Raw genomic sequence first — 16,871 nt, forward strand, 5'->3', positions numbered from 1 at the left:
TGGGAACGGGAAAAGCCGCTAACGATACTGGCTCTGGCGTCTAGATCGAGGTTAGGTGAAGAGAAGAGAAGAGACGAGAAGAGAGGTAGATATACAAGCTATACAGGCTCTTCCGGAGCTCATATATCCAACCAGCAAAATGCGAGGCCAATTGCCGTTATCAAGAGCGGCCCGAGGGCTGAGGCTGAGGGCATTGCCTTCATACGCCTGCACCCAGTCTCAGTGTAGGTCCATACAGATCAACGCTGCGCCGAGCACTGAAGCGCCCAAAGTTGGTGGTGATGCTTTCGGAGCTCTTGAGACGAGGGATCCTGCGGGTATGAATACGCCACACCATTGGGAGATGATCGATAGACTCTGATATCTGACATTGCAATGTATAGATGCTCGATTTGAGGTCCTCGGCTCGCCATATTCTCTACTGTCTGTGACCCTGTCGGCATCGCAGAAGCTCTATACTCGGCGGGGCACATTGGTTGCTGTCGCCGGCAAACCTGAAAATGTATGCAACTGCCAAAGAAGACCATCAACAAAATCATTAACATAATTACTAGGCCCAATCTACCCTGTCGATCCTCAACCCGATTACACGAGCCCTTCTCGGCGTCCCTTTCCTCTACCAGCGCATCTCAGCTACGACGCCCATCACAGCCTTAATCTCGACCAAGTCTCCAACAACCACATTTACAGTTCTTCACCTCGATGGAACAACAGACTGGATGATCGCCCAAAGAAATGCTTTGTTGGCTTGGACAGGACATACCCTCTCACCCTCAGCGCGCATCCAGAGCAGCCTGACACTCGCCCACTGGGGTAACACACTTTTGACAGGACGAGGTCTTGCTGCTCTATCGGCACCTGGACAGATTTACGAACTTACACTGAAGGAGGGCGAGGAATTCGTGGCTCACCCCGGAAGTGTTGTTGCATACTCCATCAGTCGATCCCCTCCTCAGCCTTTCCGTTTCAAGAGCAACAGCCTACAACTCCAGGTGCCCTCACTATCACGATGGATCTCAGAGCCCGACTGGGTAAAGACCGTTCGCAGCTCTGAGGTCTGGAAGTACCTAGCACGAGCTTTCTACGGCCTACGAACAGCGACCCGCCGAACTATCTGGGGTGATCGCCTCTTCCTCCAGTTCCATGGACCCACCAAGATTCTCATGTCCAGCCGAGGTGTGCGTGCTTCAGATGTCCTCTCCAACAAGCAAGTGAACGAAATCGCCGACTCTGAGCCCGGCGTGCTCTCTCAGGCCGTCGAGCTGAGCAACCAGCCCAGGCTGACAGATGGTGCTGAGACCAAGTCTGCTGCTGTTAATGTCGCCGGACAGGGGCAAGATGATAACTCCGTAACTGGAATTCATGTTGCCAAAGTTGAAAAGGATGGTAAAGTCAAGTTTGAGGACAACAAGGACCTGAAGGAGTTTATCCGATGAAAAGAAGCACGCAGAGAAACGTAAAGGGCGAGTGGACAATATTACAGATGAAAAAGGAGAAGGGAGACGAGCAAGATGTTATTATACAACGTTTATTTTATGTATGACCACCTATATTATCAATCATAGAGCTAGGGCCTTTATGTATCAATCAATACTCGGAGGTTCAACCAAAATATTGCAGGTCCATAATTGCACTTACTTCTAAGGCCCAATGGCTGATTTCTTCAGTGTTCGGTTCGACGTCTTCCCTCGTCTCAAATCAGCATGCCATAGAGGCTTCAGCATGCATGGGTTTAATAAGCTACCTACCTAGCTATTACTCTCATGAGGTCATGTCGAATAGTCAGACCGACCCATCGACTGGATAATTGGAAGGGATAGAACGGGAAATCGCCCGTTGTCTAAATGATGGTAAAAGCACTAACTAAAAGCGATCATATAGGCCGATCAACCGGCCAAAGACTTATAATGAGTGCACTTGACTGATTCATGGTCAGCTACAGCATCGGAACTAACCAATGGTTATATCAAGCTGCGACAAAAATCCCTTGGATGACTGTAAGAAAATGAGTGCATGCAGAAGATCTTCCCGCGTCTCAACAATTGGACAGTTTCGCTCACCATTCACGCTTTTGGTTAGGCAGTTCGCGACTCGGCTTCTTCTTAAGTCCAGAGGATGAAGTGGGATGCGAAATTCCATACGTGTATTATTCAGCCCTCATGTCGAATGAACTCACTCCTTGAAGAAGAAACAAGCTTTTATTGGAGAAATACAGACAGACATATGCAGTTTCAGCCCGGTGAGTCAGAGAACAGTAGAAGGGCGTGATATGCTGTAATCTTTCGTCCGTAAGCTCGGCCGGGATAGAAACGCGACCATTAAGACCGAGGAGTATTATTACTGCACCCCAAGTATCTACACCACTAGACTAGACTACGGCGGCTTTATGGTCCAGGGCATAGGTAATCCCGATCTTTACGCCGCAATGGCGATTTAACAGACCGAGATCTAGAATTGCAGATTCCTGCAGTTTCAGTAAGATGTGCATACTGCTACCCCACCAAAGGATCAAGAGATGGGATTGGAAATGAGCGATAGTCTTAGTAGGTAATAATTAGGGTGCATCTGATACAGGTAGATGGGTAGATAAAGGTGGTAGCAACTCCATGGAGCTCTTTCACGGCGCACTGATAGCCAGTGGTATTATATAAGGAAATCTTGCTGCTGCATCAAAAATAATTGACCGATTATTTCGTATCACTGTCAAGTAAAAAATAATTCTTGACCAGCAATCTTTGCTCCTGATACATCTTGATAATAATTAATCCTCCTTCACACAATCACAACCATGCCTCGATCAACCACCTCCTCGTCCTCGGACACAATCAACGACAGAACAATCCAGCCAGCAACATCAACAGATCCCGAGAAACAAAGCTACCAACCAACGAACACGACAGAAGCCAACATCCACCCAGTGCCTACCAACACCGTCGCAGCAGACCTTGAGCGTGGCGACGATGATGAAAAGAAACAGTCGCAGCAGCAGCAGCCCCCGACAGGAGGTCCTCCACCTGGAATGGCCCCAGCCGATTTCCCTGACGGAGGAGTCGAAGCTTGGCTCGTCGTCTTTGGTGGTTGGTGTGCTCTGTTTTGCACATTTGGACTCGTAAACTGCGTGGGAGTTTTTCAGAAATATTATGTTTCTGGGCCGCTCAAGGATCATGACAGTTCTGCTGTGAGCTGGATCCTGTCTGTCGAGGTATTCTTCATGGTGTTCTGCAGTGCTCTGGTATGTATAGTCTCGCCCTTCGATGAAGTTGCACCTCACTAACTGTTGACATAGTTTGGTCGTCTTTTCGATACTTATGGCCCAAAGTACCTCCTCTGGTGCGGCACTGTTGCCTACATCTTTGGTCTCATGATGGTATCTTTGTCAACAGAATACTACCAGTTCTTCCTTTCGCAGTCCATTGTTGCATCCATCGGCTCCAGCGCTGTGTTCAACGCCTCCATGTCCTCCCTTGTCACCTGGTTCTTCAGACGCCGTGCGGCAGCTTTCGGTATCATGGTCTCGGGATCGTCTCTGGGAGGTGTTATTCTTCCAATCATGATGGACAAGATGATCAAGAGCGTGGGATTTCCCTGGATGATGCGAACTATGGCCTTCATGTTCCTTGTTCTGCTCGGCATCGCTTGTCTGACTGTCAAGTCTCGTCTGCCTCCTCGCCCTAGGCCTTTTGTCTTCATGGAATACATCAACGGTCTTAGCGAACTTCCCATCCTCATCACTGTCTGTGGATTCTTCCTTTTCATGTGGGGCATGTTTCTCCCTTTCAACTATGTCCTGCTCCAGGCTCAGGCTGCAGGCATGCCCGAGACCTTGATTCCTTATTTGCTACCTATTCTCAATGCCGTGAGGTAAGTCGTATCACACCCGTAGTGCCAGTTGTCATGTGTTAACGCGGTCCCAGCATCTTCGGTCGCATCATCCCAGGCATAATTGCTGACAAGCTTGGTCGATTCAATGTAATGATTGCCATCACCTTTGTTTCTGCACTCTTCTGTCTGTGCGTCTGGATCCCCGTCGACAACACAGCCGGCATCGTTGTCTTTGCCGTCATCTTTGGTTTCGCCTCGGGTGGTTATATCAGTCTTGTGCCGACTCTTATCGCCCAGCTTTCTGACATCCGTCAAATTGGCACTCGTGTCGGTGCAGCGTTTGCCGTTGCGTCTTTTGGTGCTCTGACCGGAAGTCCCATCGGTGGTGCGATCGTATCTGCTCAGGATGGCAGTTATCTGGGCCTGCAGCTTTTCTGTGGTTGCTCTATGATGGCAGGCTGTATCGCCTTCATTTGCGCACGTTATGTGCAGGTTGGTTTCAAGATTGTCAAGGTTTGAGCCACATGTTTTGAAAACCATTCCTTAATCAATTGCTCGGGGGTAGACTTCAACAAAACAAAGGTGCAAAAGGATTCTTTGTGGTGGGATAATGAAGTGTATTGAGTTCTTGGTATAATGTAATGTAGCAGATAAAAAGAAGACGATACTGGAGGAAACATACGATACCCAGATACACGATATAGAGTACTAGGAACAATCGATGAAGAACACCAAATCAAAACATGGAAGACGCTTCGCATTATCTTGATTTAGGACATAGAATCACAGGAACGAACAATGAAATCCTATACTTCAATGAATTAGCATGTGCTAAGAAGAATAAAAAAGCAACATGAATAGAGTATGGGATGTTCTCAGGAATGTAGATAGATATTGGTGAGTGTTTTAATCATTAGGGATCATAAACAGCTTCTGATTTGGGATATCATCATTGAAGGGGAAGGTGGACAAGGATACGGGTAAACATACAATGTGTGTTAGAGCAACAGAGTGTCGTAAGAAGGGCGTGGACCTATTAAGTCTGAGAAAAGTTAGCAATTGTTCAAAAGTAACAAGCAAACTTTAGTATGAGAAGATAAGGGCTCAGGAATGTAGATAGATAGATATTGGTGATTGGTTTAATCATTGAATATCATAAACAGCTTCTGATTTGGGGTATCATCATAGCCAGGGGGAAGAAGGAAGACGAGTTTTACATACCATAAATAGTCATATTATCGCGTGCCGTGCAACAAAATGGTGTAAAGCTACAAAATTCTAAACACAATCAGTAAACATGTTCTTCAATAGTCATCAAACCATGTTGTTGAAATGAATTTGCTCAGGAATGTAGATAGATATTGGTGATTTGTTTAATCATTAAATATCATAAACAGCTTCTGATTTGGGGTATCATCATTGCAAATAGAGGGGTTGTGTAGGGACAAAGAAAGGATGAGTGAGCACTTACCTCATGAAAGAAACCTAACTGCCCACACGTGAGATGGCACAGTTCAGAGCTTCACATGGAAACAAAACAAAACTCCAATTCTCTAGTGTAGCACCTCTTCCTCGCCCAGAAGAGTTATGTACAGTCGCTCCCGTCCCGTTCGCCTGCTTGTCGTTTTGTGCTTTATTGGCTACCCTCAACAGTCGCCTTGATGGGGTTAATCTCAACTCCGTACTTCTGGCTAAGTCGCTCCGCCCTTCGCTCATCGTATCCAGGAGGTCGAATGCCTGCCATAATGTGAGATGCTGCATGGAGAGAGCAGACGCAATGCGCGACTTACCTCGACCCTCGCCAATCTCTGAAATAGTCTGCTCAATAGGCAGTCGGGTGGATCGTCGGACAATTTCCTTGCGCTCGAACTCATCGCCCTCTCGCTTGAAAGAGTCGTATCGGCCGCCAAGGTAGTGGAACATACCCTGGAAGGCGGCAAGACCACCGCCGAGACCCATGACGATGGGCATTCGTTTTGCTGTCGTGTGTTAGACCATATGTGCTAACGTATTGAGCTGTGAATCATCTCATACTGGGAAGACCAAGGACAGCGCCCAGGGCAAAACCACCGAGAGCAGCAGAGAAGGAGTCGTCCTTTTCACGAAGGTTCATAGAGGTTCGCGAAGCAAAGACATATGCGGCGGGGGCGGCGGCTGGAGGATGGCGTCAGTATTGCAAAACTCTCAATTGAACTTTCCCGGCCGGTGTATCATACCTCCGATACCAATCATGGCAGAGCCACGGGTGAAGACGCTCAAAATGCCGACATTGTGCTTGGACATGGCATTCTTAACGGAAGAGATGAAGAGACCACTGAGACCACCAACCACGGCAGCCTTTGCAGTGTCGTCTAGGACATCGTGAGGCTTGAAGTAGGTGTCGGGCTTCTTGTGAGCCGGCAGGTTCGCGCTCGACGGGTGCTCCATGGCGATTGCAATTGCTGAGGGAGGAGTTGGGAGCTTTTATGTCTTGGGCCTGAGGTTGGAGCCGAGCTATGGAAACTGTAGGATTGCGAGCCTCCACTGCAACACGTGACGTTGGCTATTCAATGGCTCTGATCTCATTGGTTCATGCAAGCTCGATTGAATCCTACTAGACGGGATTGATGGCTCGGTACGTACCTCGCCCAATGCCCCACCACCTCTGGTGACTCCGGTCTCTAAGAAAAATCCGCTGTGAGCTTGACAAGATATTCTTCTGTTTGAGCTTCAAACGTCGTTGGAGCTGCTCAAACAAGACAAAAGCCAAATATAAATACTCGAATTCTCATTCAATAATCTTACCGCTCATTCTCAAGTCCGTTTCAATATACAAACAGCACGAAACTTGGCTTCAAACAGAGCATCATACAACGCCTCTTACACGGGTTGGTATAAGAATATCGTCTTCACCCCTTCGACCTATAACTTGGTCATACTCAAATTCACTCAACTCCTCAATCTTCCGTTAAAATTCTGAGGTCAGCAAGTCTTATAAGCATCTCAAATAAACCATAAAAATGGATTTGGATCCGGTTCATAAGCCATTTCCAGCTGAAGAAACAAAGGAGCAAGGCAACGAGCAGGGTCAAGTCGAACAAAACCAGGCTCAACAAGATCCCACTACAGGCCCCCAGGCAGAGACGACAAAAGCCATAACTCCCTCTCAAGGTTCTACCATTCCCCAAAAGCGACCTGCCGAAGATGAACCCGCTCAGCCCATGTCAAAGAACGCACTCAAGCGTCTGAGAAAGCAGCAACAATGGGAAGCCGGCAAAGAAGACCGCAAGCTGAAGCGCAAGGATAGTCGAATTGCTCGCAAAGTCCGTAAGCGCGAGGAGAGAGACGCCCTCATTGCCCAAGGCATAAACCCCTACGCCAACAAGCAGAAGCCACCTTCAGTAAACGTCCCCATCTCTCTTATCTTCGATTGCGAATTTGAGCAGTACATGCGTGAGAAGGAGATCATCTCGCTCGGCAGTCAGATTACTAGGTCGTATTCGGAAAACAAGAACGCGAAGTATCGCACTAATATCTACGTCTCAAACTGGAACGGAAAGCTCGCTGAGCGTTTCCATCAAATTCTCGATGACAAGCACCAGAACTGGAAGGGCATCGACTTTGTGGAGGGGAACTTTATCGAGTGCGCGGAGAAAGCTCGCGAGAAGATGAAGCACGACAACATGATCGAGCCCCTTCAACGAAGTCTCACAGAAAAGAGCCCCTGGATGAGAGACGAAAAGGACCCCCTCCCTCTTCCTGATCCCGAGCCTGAGCCCCGTCCCGGGTACAGCGACATTGTCTACCTCTCGTCAGATTCACCATACACACTTGAACGTCTTGAGCCCAACACAAGCTATGTCATCGGTGGCCTTGTTGACAAGAACCGTGAAAAGGGACTGTGCTACAAGCGAGCGAGGGAACGTGGTATCCGCACCGCTCGGTTGCCTATCGGCCAGTACATGGTGATGCAAAGCCGAACGGTTCTTACGACAAACCATGTCGTCGAGATCATGCTCAAGTGGCTCGAGTACGAGAACTGGGGCGAGGCATTCATGAGCGTCATTCCCAAGCGCAAGGGAGGCAAGCTGAAAGAGCAACAGGGTGCCTCAGGAGAGACTCAGGAAACAGAGGGGGCCGAAGACGAGGATGCCGAGGAAGAGAATGAGGAAATCAAGGACCCCGATGCCGAGGAGTCTGCCTCTGGACAAAACACACCTGAAGTTGAGGTTACCTCGAAGTAAATATATCTATATGTACCTATTAACGGATGCCGTGCTGCGCCAGCCAAGTCCAACCCAAAATGCAAACTTTACCGCATTTACACTGTTCATAAGTCCATCCCGTTTCATATAATCTAAAATTCCATGCTTTCCTCATCCCTCTCCCGCTTAACCTTGATGTCCTTCTCATCCTTCATCAGCCCATTGACAAAGTGTCTGAACTGCTCGATATAAGGCTTCAGGCTCGTCTTTTCCCAATCAGCAACACCCTTTCCGCCCTCTTCATCCTCACTCTTCCAAGAGTCAATCTCTGCTAGAAGACCCTGCACCGTAGGCACGCCCAGAGGGTCGAAATCCTCGAGGTTCTTAGTGTTGATGGGCACACAGACACGGCCGGTACCGGGATGCACGACGAAAGGACTCTTGAGCAAATGATTGAGCTTCTTGCTGACTTCAATATCAAGTCGGGGGTAGGTGTACTCGAGGACAATATCTTGCTTGGCTTCTAGGAGTTGTCTGGCATCGAGGTTCTTGCTGGCGCCTGACTTTGCTACAGCGTCGATGTCCGCCCATTTTGAGGTCGAGGGGCGTCCTGGGGCAGCGTCCCATTTTCTTCGCAGTGACTCGTTGAGGTTCTGGTTTGGTAGAAGCTGTAGGAGCTTCTCGGACTGTTCAGGGGAGGCCCAGGGGTCTTGCACCTCAAGAACGTCCTCTTGGAAATGAGTCTTGAGGATTTCCAAGCTTCGTCTGTATGGTATTAGTACTTGACCTTTCAAAGCGACTGTGTGAACTTACGCAAGATGAGGATGCAGCGGTCTTCTCACGTTGACCTTCTTTCCACTCTGTGCACCTCCCTTGACCACCTCGAGGTAGCCGGCAATTGCCCTTCTCTTCTGATCATCCATGCTTCGAACTTTCTTATCGCAAACCCAGGCGTGAGCACCTCGACGACCTGAGTACACCCACATGATATGCTTGAAGCCAAAGTCTTCCCGAAGCGCCACATCAACCACTTTAATAGCCATAGTCATGAACTGCCAACACTTGTTGCAGATATTGGCCTTGTCACAGCATGTTCGGATGTCGTCGTAATCTGTCAAATCGATATCGAAGCACAACTCCTTCGCAAGGGGCTTGAAAGCGGATGAGTTTCGTAGTGTCTTTCGGTCGCGAGGGTTGGTAGTGTAGACGGGACCAATTTCAAAACGGGATGGCATCAACCGCAGGACGTCTTTTCGTAGTCTGCGATATGATGAGCAATGTGGTAGCTATATTTGATAATATTACGTACGTATCAGCAGTAGGGAAAGATTGGTATCGGAGGTAGGCATCGTTCTGAAGGGTAAAAGCAAACTCTCGGTTGCCAAAGTCGTTCGTCGGTGTAGGACTATGGTTAAGCCACTGGAATAGATATCGCCAAGGGAACAATCGCTGGTAAAAACTTCGCATAACTTCGGGGTCTGAAGCCTTCAAAGACATGGCATCGCTATAACTAGTCAGTCAATCTGCAAGTATTGAGCCTCTGCACTTTCACTCACAATAAGGGAGCGACCGGCGAACTGGGCTGGATTGCCGCAGAACTTGTGGGAAACTCATCATCCGAGTCGTCAAACAAATCCTCCAGCTGCTTTGCTTCCTTCTTAACATCCTCCGAGTCGCTCATCTTAGTATCGACCTCGGTCGCATTGGGAGTATTGTCTGAAATTCCAGTCTCCACTACCGGCTCGTCCTTAACGTTGCTAGGGGACGACATGGCTTCAGCTTCAATGGAATGGGGCATTTTCCCTCGATCAGGAAGAACTGTATGTGAGGTCAATTCTTTGATAGTCGTATAATTTTGAAGTTGTCGTCGGTCACTCGTTGTCGCAGTGATGGTAGCAAGATTAAACTAAAGATGGGCAACGGATGTGGGGTGGGACGCGTTGAGCGCGTCTTCCCGCGTAAAGAGATTTCCACTTTGGGTAAATCAGATACGTACCGCTACAACCACTGCATTCTCGTCATCTTCACTTACATCTCTGAGAATGAGGATCACATCACCTTCATTACCATGTATCAATACTGGAAATAGTAGCCAACAATCATGTTGAAAGATAAAATAAAATCGTCACTGAGAATATACTTTTAGTTCATGTCGGAATTAGAACCAGAATCTACATCTATGTTCATGGGTATTATCCAGAGTATTCACCATTCTACCTATAGCCACATCTTACTCGACTTCTTCGATCTTCCTAATCATATCACCTCCAATTCTTGCAATTTCTGATAACACAGCCTTTCGGTTCACCGCCACAACATCTTCATCTTCACCGGTGACTCTGAGGAAGTTATAAGGTAGACCAGCTCGGAACTTTTGCTGCTGGAGCTTCGGGTTCCAGATAGCGCCGATGACAGCATCGTCCTCTTCACCATTGTGGGTTCCCCTGAAGAAGACGAGTGTGTCCTCGTACACGCGCTGGAGCTCCTGCATAAAGACATCGATGGGGTGAGCGCGGATGGGGAGGGGTGCACTACCTGTTCGTTCATCAAGGTTCTTGAATTGGGAATGGCGGCGGGCTGAGGGATCGGAAGCTGCCTCTCGAAGAATTGAGCGGATGGCCTTTCGAGAGAGATGGAAGAGAACGTCGTAGTCTTCGAGTGATGTGTCGAACAGCTCAGTGGCGTCGATGAGGTAGCCACTGTCTTTGACAAGTTTGCATGCGGCCTTGGCCAAACGTGTCATGCGCGAAGCGATGAGCTTTGAGGGCCCGTTGCGGGTGTAGGCCAATCCAGATATATCAACAGAGGTAGCAACAAACATGACTGTGTGGTTCATGTTGGGATCCTTCTTACGCCAAGCCTCGAGCTCATTACGGATGTTGTGTCGGTCGTCATCCGTCAACTCCTCGGCCGAGTCGACAATCAAAGGCTCATCACGCCAATCCCAACGAGACAGGAAAGTCAAGGTGCGCAAGAAACCGGTTGAGGCACTTGTGGGCGCGCGCCAAGGGTAGGGTTGTAAGAAAACATTCAGGACAAAGAGCTCAATAAGCTCTTCGCTAATATGTCCTGAAAGCTTATGGGCATTGAACCATTGCTTCACCAAGCGAATAGTCTGGGATAGAGGGTGAAGTCTTGTGCAGAAAGTTGCGATAGTTTGTGTATGAATTGGCAGTGTCTCAAAGAACCACTTGGTTCTCGCTCGAACCACTTCTGACTCCTCACGGATACGAGGGTCAAGTGTCTTGTTCTTGATTTGTCGCTCCAATAGGATATCTTCAAGATCAGCATGAATCCTCAATCGGAACGCTGCTCCAGTATCATAGACAATGTCGAGATAGGCCAGGTTCTCGATGCCAATCTCCTTGTTATCTCGACCAAGGTAGGTTTTGATGTTCTCTTTGGTCGATGTAAGACGTCTATCGAAATCGAGTAGAAACTCAATCTTGGTTTCCTGGATGGCAACTGAATTCTCCGGCCACCGGCCTGATGCCTCAAAGTAAATATTGACATCTGTAGGCTCGATAGTTCCTGTGTGGAAGCCGGGACTAGGGGCATCAATGGAAGCATATCTGGCAGCTGGCGATACGGCCGAAAGTTGTCGGATCTGCAATGGCAAATCTTCGAGGTTTCGAATATCGTATTCAAGAGTTTGGAAAGCTCGTCGGGCAGCGTCGAAAGCCTCCTTATCCATATGCGAGAATGTAACTATGTTGGAGAAACCTGCGCCAAATGCAACAATATCTCCGCTGTCAACCTTGAGGTGTCGCTTCAAGGTGTGCTCGGCAATCTCCTCGCAAATCCTGAAAGGTACCTTGCTTGACCACTCAACACACTCGAGAATACTTCCATCCTTGAAGCGACGCAACTCGGCCTTCTCACCCCAGAATCGACGGAACCTTGCAGCTTCCTCTGGTTCCTCGGCTGGAGGACCATGCTCCATTTGACGACCCATTTGGGCAAACTCGAACATGACGCCAAACTGAACTTTGCCAGAGTCTGAAGGTGGTGCAGCGCCCAGTTTCCAACCAGCCTTTGAAGGCAACTGGAAATGCAAGAGGTGGGATCGATTACCGTAGGCCTGCTTGAGCACTTTGTGGGCTTCCAAGCTAAAATTCCAAGCGGATCCTCTGCAATCAGGAGAGTCCAAAGGCTTGGATCCCTGGCTCTTGAGCTCGAAAATGGCATCAAAAGTCTGGAGGGGCGCATCCGATTTGATAATGAACGTAGGGGCAAACTTGTCGGCGGCTTCGTCTGCAAAGTTGTCTGTAGTTGTCTTGGCGTGCATCTGAAGGAGGCTGGCAGACCAGGGGCTCATATTTGACAGGATGTTAAGTTCTCTGATGGGGTCGTACATGACAGGGCCATCTTCTCGAGCGTTATCGACGCTCATCTTGGAATAACCAAAAACAAATGGCTTCTCGTTAAAATCGGTAGTCGAGAGGAACTGAACGGCGGCCTTGAAGAGCTCCATGCTGCTGAGAGAGTTGGAAAACAAGGCCTTGCCATTGCGTCCACCCATCTGGAGCAGCAAAGCGATCATAACAGACCACTCAAAGTGGCCAAAGCCACCTCGGGACAAGGAACTGCCAAAGCCTCTCTGTTGCAGCCATATTCGTCCCAGCACACAGGCATCAGTCAGACCCGGGCACTCATTCTTAGCATGTGTAAGGACACGCAAGTAGGAAATGAATGTTTCCTCTGCTTTCAAAGTAGAGTTGTAAAAAGGAGTGTCGGACTTGGTCTTCTTGTCGTCGGTCTCCCCACTTCGGTTGTTGTTAGAGCTAGGAAGCAACTTTGACCTAGGGAAGAGTCCCTCAGGCGCACAGGGGATAAGTCGAATGGTATACGGGGATTTTGAGGCCTTTGACTTTTTCTTGGAAGCCTTTTCCTTGGTCTCCTTGTTGTCCTCATCCTCCTCTTCGGGCTTGGGTCGAAGTGCGAGTACAGGCAAAAGCGAGTTCTCATTCAAGTATTCAAAACCAATGTCCATTGAATCACCCAACTCTTTCTTAACGCTGGCGGCGATATAGGCGATGTAGTAAGCCCTGCGGTAGAAGTATCGCATGCTCGTAAAGTCCTTCTCCTGGAACATGCTCTTGGGCATCTGGACCACCATGTCGATTCCAAATTGCGCCTGGGACTTGACCATGGTCTTGGCGACGTAACTGCCGACGACATTGTAGGAAGCTGGCTTCTCGTAGGAAAGCTTGTATGGCGCATCTTTTGCGGGCTTTGGATCGGGGTATGGAATGACGATGCGATGCTTCTTCTCAAAGCGAGTGGTGACTTGGGTGATCTTGAAAATTTGTTAGTCTATTTGAGAGTCGGCGGCTGTCAGCGGGATGGAACGAACAGGTTCAGGACCATGGGGTGTCGCAGTGTCAATGGCCTCCTTTAATCGATGCAGATGTTCATCGACTCCCTTTAATGCCTTTCCGTAATCGAGTTTTGCTTCTTTCAGGAGCTCGTCGGTTTGGAGCACGAATGTGCTAGCGGTTGAGACACGGGCAGAGCTACGAGCCTCAAAATCAATGAGAGCATCGTGTCTTAAGCCGTCATGGTCTATCTTGCGGCGTTTCGAATTTGACTCCATAGCGATCGAGGGTAATGCGCCAGCTGTGGGAATGGCGGAAATTGTCGTCGTTTCGGAGGGTCCTTGGTGTTGAAGCTGTCGCTATTTGGCCTGGCCTAGCCTTTACTAATTTTTTTTCTGCGACGATGGGATCTGCGGGGCGATAAGATCCTTATCAGTAAAAGTACGTACCTCAAGTAAGTTTGCCCGTCTCGCCCGTGCCCGTAGCTTCATTCGTCTGGCAGGGTCCAAAAATGCCTGTGATGAAGCCTATTACAGATGTGATTAGAGAGGTACACAGTCTAACAGTAGCAATTATCCTTTTGCTGTGTTTAGGTTGATTGATTTTCGAGCACTCAATTTGTCTTGTATATTTACATGAGGTTTTGTATAGTATTAGATTTGCTTAGGGATCTTGAACCTCGACTGACAAGAGTTAGTTTGAATGTATGGACTCAATCCGCTTAATATGGGATCAACAAAGGCTCAAGTTGCGTCGTGTTATGACCACGATTGCTCACTCAAAATTCTTTGCCCTCTTTAAATATGGAGTCAATCTTGGGACCTTTGCTTTGACAAATAGTTCACGCCAGATCTTCCTTGCACAAAGATTATGCAGCTACTGCAGCATAAGCATGTGAACTTTGTCCAGGCGATCACATTTGACGAACTCCTTGCTTTGATAAAACCCGCCAAATAGAGCCCGCCTTGCAGAACGCTCAGGCCAATTCGATCCAGCCTATCCAGTCTATCCACTCTGATATCCAACAGCATTAGCCTATCATCTCAACCACCCGTTTTATTCAAACCTCACTTCGCCCTTTATTACCATGCATACGATTTACACATCACATACATTAGTTTCGTTCCGCCACGTTCATCACGATCGGTGATCGTCACCCAAACAAAATCTTGTGTCGGAAACTGAGACAAGCCAAACGTGAATCCAGACACTAAAGCGATCCGGACTATGTGTGTAAATTAAGAAACGCACGCTGCTAAGACAAATGTTTGGTGTCGAGCCGCTCAGCCGTGGGATATCGGGTTGTTTACCATTCCAGCCAAAACTCTAGACACCAAGGAAAATTCTAGGGTCCTAAACATCAACATACACAGCCCAGCCTTTTCTGATCTGACAAGACACGCATGCTAATGATGATGGGCACCACGTCGAGACATCAACAAGCTCTCTTCTGCATTAGCACTGCGCAACGAGAACCCCTACCTTGCTGCAGGTTTCTTCCGCCCTTGACGTCTTTAGGCCGTTTTGAGTTAACAATTGGTCCTTTGACGTAACACCAGAGAGGGAAAGGTCCCGTCCAGCGTTTGTTTTGTTTTGGTGATGTTCTGAATGTCTTGCCTCTCCTTGCCTTAACCTCCATACCACTTAGCCCAAGTTGGCCTGGCAAGCCCCAGATAGAGCCAACGCCAAGTTCCGCACTTTCAGTCTCGAATGATTGCTTTTTGAGTGTTTTAAGGCTTATGCACATCAAGGCATGCAATATGTAAGGAGACTCTGCCTTTGGAGTTCTCGGAGATTGCCTCCTCTTTTCCCCAGTGGCTATAAGTGGCTATAAGAACAAGGAAACCCATGTCCGCCATCCGATGGCTTGCTTGCTCGTGCAAATCGTATAACCTGTCTAGTCATCTGGTTATTGATAATCCGGCTGTGGTCACTGTCGGTTTGTGTTACTGTCTCTGATTCACTTTTCGACTTCTCTTTCTTTTGTTAGACTATCGCCTCACGGCCTGTCGCTCTTCCCTTCCCTATCGTAATACTGAACCGAGCGTGAATCACTTGACACTCCTTCTGGCAAGTTCCAACTGAGTCTGTCCTGGTTAATCATATTCTCACGTTATCGAAAATGGATTCGTATACAAAACAACGACCTTCTCTCTCGCTCTCTTCATCAGCTATGGACCTGGATACGGATCGGAGAACGCCATCACCAGTACCTTCACTGGGCTACGACGCCCTCCACACTCCTACTGCAGAGATGCCCACTCCGCCTGCTTTTGCATCAACATTCTCACTGCCTATAACTGCCGCCAAAAACCTGTCCGTTGGAACCCGTGGTTCTCCGGACATCACAAATGACAACGACTTGCTGCCTCCTTTGCTGCCTCAAACTGAAACATGTGGAGTCGAGAGACATGATGCGTCTGTCATGGGCGGAACTCCCGACTTTCTTCTACTGTACTGCTTCAACATAGAGAGGGCAGTAAACTTTTACTCGCGCTGCTTCGGTTGGAAGTTTCATGGAGACATGAACGCCCAGCAGTCCGATGACCCATACATGCGGCAATGGGGATCATCTCACTTCGACACACAGCCCATGAACTTTTTCAACTCAAGTCAGAGTGGTGACTCTCGCATCACAGGCGCCCTGATTCAAATCAGAAGCACAGGAGATGATGGTGCCCATCTTGAGCACAGGCGACAGATGGCCAGGGCGGGCGGTGCAACACCGTCGTGTCACATCCGAGTTGCTGATATTGAGACGGCCGAGTCATTGATCGAGTATCATTTCGGCGAGGTGAAGCAGCTGCGGTTCGGAGTTCGAAAATGTATCATGGACATAGGAGAGTTCGTCGATCCGGAAGGAAACTTGATCGGACTCGTGTCTCTTCACCCGGAAAATGCTACAACCGCCATGAGCGTGGATGGATGAGCAAGCGTGGTGAGCTCTCATGATGGGAAATGGCTACAGTGGAGGAGGATAAAGGAATACCCGGTGGTTTATTATCATTCTTCCGCTCATGAGAGCTTGTTTTTAGGGAATATTTCATTCTCATGGTTTACCTGCACAATCATTGATGGGTTTTGGCGTTTTGGCGTTGTTGGTTTTTTGTTGGTCAAAATATCATGGAGTATTTGGCTTGGCGTTGTGCTGCATTACTTTGCAGAGAAAGGGAAGAGAGTGAGAGGGGATCTCCATATTAGCTTCGCTTCCAAGGCTAGCAGCCGACTTCGGGTCGGTCGGATAGTGGCCGGAACGGCAAGCAAGCAAGCAAGCAAACAAGTCACCATCGAGCAAGTACCAAGGTAGTCACAATAATTACTACTAATACAAAAAATGCCAATAAATAAAGCGGTGGATGAACCCCGAAATAATCCTGTCTTTGCAACAGTGAATTTGCCTAATAAAGTTAGGCCTATCCCGACAAATGCTCTCCTGTTTAGCTGTCATGAGAAGCTTAGGTCCGTCATGTCATGACAGCCATAGTAAAACAAGAGCCAACTCCCGAAACGAATAGCCGGTCGCCTTCGGAAAACCCATTACCCATGG

General features: G+C 48.4%; 6 protein-coding genes across 6 annotated transcripts, besides 2 other annotated features; 4 read left to right on the forward strand and 2 right to left on the reverse strand.

Annotated features, from left to right (window-relative positions):
• Positions 1-57: 57 nt before the first annotated feature.
• Positions 58-84: a microsatellite.
• A 55-nt stretch (positions 85-139) lies between these two features.
• Positions 140-1,436, forward strand: FPSE_01157 (uncharacterized protein; the record flags this gene model as incomplete). The annotated part of the gene is made up of 3 exons (XM_009254277.1): positions 140-317; positions 384-502; positions 555-1,436. The coding sequence occupies 3 exons, from the start codon at positions 140-142 to the stop codon at positions 1,434-1,436; spliced, it is 1,179 nt and encodes a 392-aa protein (XP_009252552.1).
• A 1,352-nt stretch (positions 1,437-2,788) lies between these two features.
• On the forward strand, positions 2,789-4,341 carry FPSE_01156 (uncharacterized protein; the record flags this gene model as incomplete). Its single annotated transcript, XM_009254276.1, has 3 exons — positions 2,789-3,232; positions 3,287-3,861; positions 3,915-4,341. The coding sequence occupies 3 exons, from the start codon at positions 2,789-2,791 to the stop codon at positions 4,339-4,341; spliced, it is 1,446 nt and encodes a 481-aa protein (XP_009252551.1).
• A 1,114-nt stretch (positions 4,342-5,455) lies between these two features.
• On the reverse strand, positions 5,456-6,249 carry FPSE_01155 (uncharacterized protein; the record flags this gene model as incomplete). The annotated part of the gene is made up of 4 exons (XM_009254275.1): positions 5,456-5,559; positions 5,613-5,801; positions 5,857-5,976; positions 6,039-6,249. The coding sequence occupies 4 exons, from the start codon at positions 6,247-6,249 to the stop codon at positions 5,456-5,458; spliced, it is 624 nt and encodes a 207-aa protein (XP_009252550.1).
• Positions 6,250-6,821: 572 nt separating this feature from the next.
• FPSE_01154 (uncharacterized protein) lies at positions 6,822-8,045 on the forward strand (the record flags this gene model as incomplete). Its single annotated transcript, XM_009254274.1, has 1 exon — positions 6,822-8,045. The coding sequence occupies one exon, from the start codon at positions 6,822-6,824 to the stop codon at positions 8,043-8,045; it is 1,224 nt and encodes a 407-aa protein (XP_009252549.1).
• Positions 8,046-10,236: 2,191 nt separating this feature from the next.
• Positions 10,237-13,602, reverse strand: FPSE_01153 (uncharacterized protein; the record flags this gene model as incomplete). The annotated part of the gene is made up of 2 exons (XM_009254273.1): positions 10,237-13,305; positions 13,363-13,602. The coding sequence occupies 2 exons, from the start codon at positions 13,600-13,602 to the stop codon at positions 10,237-10,239; spliced, it is 3,309 nt and encodes a 1,102-aa protein (XP_009252548.1).
• A 1,844-nt stretch (positions 13,603-15,446) lies between these two features.
• Positions 15,447-16,253, forward strand: FPSE_01152 (uncharacterized protein; the record flags this gene model as incomplete). The annotated part of the gene is made up of 1 exon (XM_009254272.1): positions 15,447-16,253. The coding sequence occupies one exon, from the start codon at positions 15,447-15,449 to the stop codon at positions 16,251-16,253; it is 807 nt and encodes a 268-aa protein (XP_009252547.1).
• A 327-nt stretch (positions 16,254-16,580) lies between these two features.
• Positions 16,581-16,605: a microsatellite.
• Between the last annotated feature and the right edge of the window lie 266 nt (positions 16,606-16,871).

The sequence above is a fragment of the Fusarium pseudograminearum genome, chromosome 3 (assembly GCF_000303195.2).
Source record: "Fusarium pseudograminearum CS3096 chromosome 3, whole genome shotgun sequence".
NCBI lineage: Eukaryota > Fungi > Ascomycota > Sordariomycetes > Hypocreales > Nectriaceae > Fusarium > Fusarium pseudograminearum.